Below are 6,936 nucleotides of genomic sequence, written 5' to 3'. Positions count from 1 at the left end.
TAAAGGTAACTACTTCACTTAAATTTTCACTTTATGGTACATGTTCACATTATTTATTGACTGTATATCAAATATATTTTAAATTTAACTGAAGATATTACATAATACAATATATAATATTCAATAAATTATGAAGACTTAAATCTTATTGTATAGACTAGGTCATCAAATCACTACGTTGCCTGTAGGAATTTTTAATGTCCAGCAGGTGTCACTATTGAGTGACACAGAATCGACAGTTTTGCTATGTGTCGATACGATACATAACGCCTCATCTACCCATCACTACTTAGGGTGTGTTCACACTGCAGAATAAAGTGACTCACTTACGATTTTTTGACGTAATGCGACCTATATCTGATCTTTTCATGACAGTCTGAATTGCACAGGTTGGATTCTTTACGAATGCGACCCATATCTGATACGTATCCGATTCAAATGCGACCTAATGTCCAGGACCCATTCATCCGAACTGAACGTCACTGATACTCAACAAATCCTGCGTCCTGATACGTGCAAGTGGGAAGAAAACAACCATGACGGACTATAATGAGGATTAAGTTGTTAATATGCTGCTCCGGTTGGACAACTTCAAATATGTATGCTAAGCTCCACCGTTAGCCTCCATGTTTACTTCTGCAAACACTGAGCACTTCTTTTTATGGCGGTTGGCAGAACACTTAGAATGCTGACGCTATTGCGCCCTCTACTGCACATGCAGGACACTAAGTTTGTTTGCCCGTTCAGACTGCAGAACACATACAGGTCGCATATGTGTGGCAGTGTGAATGGCCCGGCAAAAAAAAAATCCAGTTTGACAAAAAATCAGAATTGGGTCACTTCAGGCTGCAGGATGAACGCACCCTAAATTTTGTCACACCCTCATCAAGTCTTTGTCAAAACCAAAACCTGCAGTTCCTGTATTGGAGAAATAATTAAATGTTGATGACATTTAAGGATATTTTTTAAATGTTTTTTGTGGAATCCTTCATGCGGCCTAGCCTCACCCAGACTCTGCCTGCAGTGGCCCCCGGGTAAATTGAGTTTGAGAACTCTGGTCTAGAAAGAAAGCTGATCTATTCTTTGGTGCCACCAAAACTATTTGTTAGCAAACATTTCATATTGGGTCAAATATCACCTAATATCAGAAATGCATTGTAGTTTCAATTTCAACTAGATGATGTTAAGTTATTGATCATGAACTAATTTGTCCTTCAACTTGTTGCTCACATGAACCAGCAGCCACAATGACAAGAAAAGAGCACCTCCCTTTAGGCCCGACTCGTTCTTGTTTCGGTTCTCAGAACCAACCTGGGTGTCTGTGGACATGCGGCTCCCACACTCACTGCTCTGCTTAACTTGTTGTTGAGACAGGAAGTGCTGATCCTCTCTTATTGCTTTTACAAATAAATCATCAGCATAAAAACTTGGCTTTCTAAAAAACAAATGTACAAAATGAACCTTCAATGTCAAAGTAAAAACTTTCCTCCCCAATTCTTTTCTCTGTCCTACTGATTGCTTAGTTTTGTTTTTAAAAACCTGTCTGAAATAAATAAATCAAATAAGACAAATCAAAGTATAAAATGATATGTAATGCAGACAAACTGCATATTCTGAACTTGGGGAATGTACAATCAACTCCATTTCTAGATCCAAGCCAGGCTGCAGACTCTTTATGTTTTGGGATACTGGGTCAGCACCTGCATGAAAAAGTATTTGGTTTTACTTGAATAGACCATGCACATTTCATGGTGTTTATGGTCGAGTACAAATAAAAGTAAAAGCAGAAAAAAATCAGAAAATATTTGAACAGAAACCACTTTACACATATATTGTGTAAACAGACAGCCTAGCTGATGTACTTCATATCTTGTGCTGTTGTGTTTCGGCTAACATTACTCTGCATTTATCAACTTTAAAACTGTTCAATACAGTTTTATTTTCTATATCACCTAAATAATTTGACTTTGAATGAGAAAATACGCATCTGAATGATCCTCCATTCAAATTTTCTCATGAAGGTTGACACAAGCCTGGCTCTGAAGATTGAGGTTTGGGATGAAGATCCGAAATATGACGACCTTCTCGTACAGTGCGTGAAGTACCTGAGCCCTGGCACTCACACTTTCACGTGCACAGGATTGTATGGAAATGTTATGGCTAAATACACACTGACCTGTGAACCGTATCTGACTGGAGAAAAGTGCAGACGTTATAAACCATCTCCCTTAGAGACAGAAGATTGGTGAGTTTTGGGAATGAAAGCATTTCATTTCATCATATAAAATTAACTCAGTAAATCTGACAGAAACTCATAATTTATATTTAATTGCTTGACATTTTTAAAGACCTACCTAAATGTGTATTTATCATACAATGAAAAAAAATTCAAGATTCTGTGTAACATTTAATCACAAGAAACTACTAATATGCAACCAGAAATTGTTTTCCCTTTAATAACTATAAAACTTTTGAAATTGCTACAAATTGTTGACTTCGTATATTTTTGACCAATCTTGTATTAGTTGTATGAATTATGTCTTATATGTGTTACTATAAAAGAGAGAGAGACGTAGTTACGTTACAGGACGTGTCACAAAACTATTTGGTCAAGACCTTCTGTATGCAGCAAAGCGAAGAACCAGGGGACAAATTTTTCAACCTGATCATTGTTTCCTTACAGTTTTATGGTTAAAATCAAGAGGTGCTGATGAAATGTATTAATTGAAATCATCTTTCATCATTTAGTCATGTTTGAGACAGTGATCTCATGAGCCAGAATGTTCAATGTTTCTTTATTATTGTTATTTCTTACATAAAAAATCCAGGCACCACAGTTTCACAGTTTTCCATTAGAAGACATTGATCTTAATCCTTTTGGAAGACAAAAAAGGGAAAAAATCTTCATTCCCTTCTGGCCTGCAATGATTTAGAAAAGCAAAACGGTTTTCTAGCTGTTTGAAGTTGCTTTCAAATCTATTATAGTGGAATGCATATTTTACTAAATAAATAACCACAGCAGCTTCCAGTCCTCTGAGTCCTACCTTTGAGGAAACAGATCCTTATTCTTAAAAACATCCAGCTTCCCTCGCTGTTTGCTCTGTCACTTGTGTCCTATATTATCTGTAAAATAACTGTCCTAAAATGTTGAAAACTGATCTAAAGTCAGTCTGCTGCACGTAATTCAAAAAGCAGACAACGTGCGCACAAACCAGCTCTTCAAATTTATCTTCTGCAGCAAAAAAAAAAAATAAACAAACTTTGGGATTCTGCAGAAGCCAAAATAATTAAATAATAATGGAGTCCACTGTAACAATCTTGCTCTGAGTGTGTGAAGCCAAAGCAGCTATCAGAGTCAAAGAGGTTTAAATAAAATAAGAAAAAATAATGTTGGCTGATGGTAGAAATGAGTGTAAATTTCTAATGGCCCTGCAGCAGGGCTGGACAAATTAAAATATTTTTTTTGTACTCGGTCCAATGTTAATCCATTTTTTTCTTCTTGCTCTCCTTTAAAAAACAAATTACAAATGAGACAAAATAATATAAAAAAGTGGCTTTTATATAAATCAATTACATGACAGAGTGTTAGGGCCCGGCTACAGAGATTTTGTTTAATTACAAGAATATTGTCGAAATATTAGAAAACTATGCAATTTTACCAGAAGAAACATCTCCAAATTCAGAGAAAAATTGTTTTAATGAGAAAAAATACAACAGCATATTAGGGTCACTAAAGATAGAAAAAAGTAGTGATGGGTCAGGCAACACCGATGCGTTGCTGCATGTGTCCATAGACCAAACCCCGTGTCGGTACGTATTGCTTTCAGCAAGTCATGTGACCGATACAGGAACTGTTTTGAAATGGCATTAACGCACCAAACTGTGTTTATAAGGAAGCTAACCTGTCAAACTGTCTGTCTCTTGCTCTCATTCAGAACACCTGTGGCTCACCTCCAGTTCTCACCTGCCTGTCCACCCTCCAACCTAGAAAGCAAGACCGATTACTACTCACCCAGTCCACGAACAGGCAGCCAACCACCGGAGCTGTGGATGCTCCGTTCGCCTCCCCTGCTTCATATTTTAAGACCCAGACTCCTTCCAACGCATAACCAGTTATCCTGTCCTGCCCATTAATCATCTCCCTGTCTTCCAGTGAGGATCTGGTCCAGACTTGATGTTGACCTCCTGCAGAAACTATTTTTCTGTTGAATAAAACATTTAACCGTGCTTTCCGTGTTATCCGTAGTTGTTGCTTGCAGCAGAGTCATCATGACAAGGGCTGGATTATAATAAAATCAATCACGATACTGCAACGCAGTATTAGGACCAGGCTAAAAAATATAATTACGAGAAATAAGTCATACTATTACAAGAATAAAGGCAAAATATGACAATTTTATTCTCATAATATTTTTGACTTTATGCTCGTATTACTATGACTTTATTCATGTATTACTTTGATTTTCTTCTCATAATGTTATAACTTTATAATGTAAATATTTTAACTTTATTCTGGAAATATTTAGATTTTAATCTGGAAATATTTTGACTTTATTCTCATACTACTTTATTCCCACAATATTACAACTTTTTTGTCCTGTTGTATAATTGAAAGGTGGCTGAACTCTTAAATATAAATATTGGTAAAGTAATACCACAAGGAGACATATATTTTTCTGCTTTTGCCACAGGCGGGCTCGGAGATTTATTTCACTCTTCCACTGATATACTCTTCACAGTTTCATCAGTATAAAAACCAAAAATCTCCCCGTACCCTTAACATCACCCTTTTTTATACCATCTCATTTTCACTGGTGTAAGTTGGAAAGTTTCAACCAAAGGAATCGCACACCTTGAATTACGTAAGGATCCTGGCAACCCCCTACACTGAATGTGTATTGGACTTCCTTGAAAATATTCGAGACCTCTTGACCTCAAGACCTGCTCCATTTCAGAATTGCCGAATAAGCCAATTCATCAGAAATTGTTGCTCCTATCTGTCCAAACAGCATCCTTCCCAAGTCATATTTGGTCCAACTTTGTGCTTCGCATGCAAGGGAAGGAAGGGTGTCAGGTCAGTTTGACCCAACGAGGTGCCAAAAATCCTTTCACAAAAACAACTCCTTAAATAGTATTTCCGCTCTTACATAATCCCCCTATTCCACTTTCAAGTGGAATCCTAATTAACCTTAGCAGTTGTTTTTGCTTATTGCTATACGAAGTTTACTTGGTTTCCTGTGAATATAATTCTGTATACAAACCTTTTTAGAAATATATAAAAGTCACTTAACAGCGGATTAAAATGAATAGTGGGGGTAAACATTGTTTTCATGAGTAACTTTAACTAATATAATAATTCCATTACATTGATTAAACACAATTGGTCATTGCTTCCATGATTGTTTTTCCATTTGTACAAGATCAAAAAATCCTGTTGACCTTTTGTTGATTTGTGTTATTTCAGGGAAAAAACTACATTATGGTCACCCCCCTCCACGGTCAACCACCAGTATCACATGAAAATGGCACAAATGTAATATAATCATGGATCCACAGTGACCCGAATCATAGATATTCATGATAATGGTTACTAAATCAACATTGATACATAATCTTGATGACAACTTATGAAGAAATGTCCATAACACACATATAGTTCGGAGTGATTGTGTGACTGAAGTATTGAATCATAATAACCCAAGTCTTGTTAGGCATAATATTGTCGCTTAGTGCTTGTGCTCATCCACGCACTCTCTTAAGCTCACATTCTCATTCATACTGTCATATTCATGCACACTCATTCATACTCGCATTCTCACTCATACTCACACATGCTCCTAGTGTATTAAAAATGTGTAGGCCACCCGTGTTATATTGTATATAAATTGTATATAAATTGTATAATAAGTATGTGTAGTGGTGTATACAAACAGTGTCTTTCCCATGAGTCCACTTTGTTCCAAACCAAATCAAGTTCTGTTTCAATTCCCTTGAACTCTTCAGACCATTGAACAAACCATAAGCACATTTAGTTCAGGCATCAAATGTCCTTGAGCTCAGCAGTCCTTAGAATTGGTCACGGGTTCACTGGTCCAGGCGGCCTTGTGCTTAATCCGTCTGATGTTCACCGTCCTTGGTCATCCATCTGTATAGAGTCCTCAAGATCCATGTCCTCATGATACAGAGCACACAACACACAAGCATAAAAATAACAATTAGTACTACTACTAGAGTTATTCCTATTTTGGCTGCTAAGGCTCCCCATTCACCTAAAATTTCCTCCAGACTTTTCCATGGCCAAGTGCTCTTCCCTGCATTTTCTTATAACCCTTGTGCGTGCGAGGACTGAGGCAAATGTGCTAGGACTGAGGAAAATGATACAGGTGTGGGGTCAGTTGGACCCCATTTGTAAAGAAAATGGTTAATTCCAATTTCAGTTTACTCAACTTAGTCATTACTGCTCTAAATGTTCCTTTTGGCGAGGTATTCATAGGGATATAAGTGCCGCATTCATCTGCAAACATATGGCAAACTCCTCCCATATTGGCAAAGATCCAATCTAATACTTGTCTGTTTTGCCATTCTACTGGTTTTATGGAGTTGTTCTCCTAGGGCCATAAATCCTTCAATGGTAAAGATGATCATTCTCTGTTGGTTGTAATAAACATAGTTAATCCATTCAACATTTTTGTTAATTGTGATCCGAGGTAAGATAGATTCAAAACCTACATGGAGTTCATGTTGTGCTTTGAATTAATATGGAATTTCTCTTGGTTGACCTATAAGATTCAAATATACTCCTTCATTCAATCCATAATCCCCCAGGCTTCTATGAAGCCTTGTTTTATTGTTGTGCATTCCTACTAAGTATTTAATTCCTTCATACACTAGGGCAGAGGTTCCCAAACTGTGGGGCGCACCCCCTAGGGGGGGCGC

General features: G+C 37.1%; 1 protein-coding gene across 1 annotated transcript in view; it reads left to right on the top strand.

Moving 5' to 3' along the window:
* LOC106937932 (perforin-1-like) overlaps positions 1-2,731 on the top strand; it is a 20,015-nt gene extending 17,284 nt beyond the window's left edge. Inside the window, exon 10 of the mRNA XM_015019693.1 lies at positions 2,022-2,731. Within this exon, the coding sequence (XP_014875179.1) occupies positions 2,022-2,249 (228 nt within the window). The 3' untranslated portion in view covers positions 2,250-2,731. The remainder of the gene's footprint in view (positions 1-2,021) is intronic.
* The last annotated feature ends 4,205 nt before the right edge of the window (positions 2,732-6,936 follow it).

This window comes from Poecilia latipinna, unplaced genomic scaffold, assembly GCF_001443285.1.
Source record: "Poecilia latipinna isolate Pla-1442-1.1 unplaced genomic scaffold, P_latipinna-1.0 Scaffold2469, whole genome shotgun sequence".
Taxonomy (NCBI): Eukaryota; Metazoa; Chordata; class Actinopteri; order Cyprinodontiformes; family Poeciliidae; genus Poecilia; species Poecilia latipinna.
The sequence above is the reverse complement of the archived record's forward strand: the minus strand, read 5'-3'. Positions and strand labels throughout refer to the sequence as shown.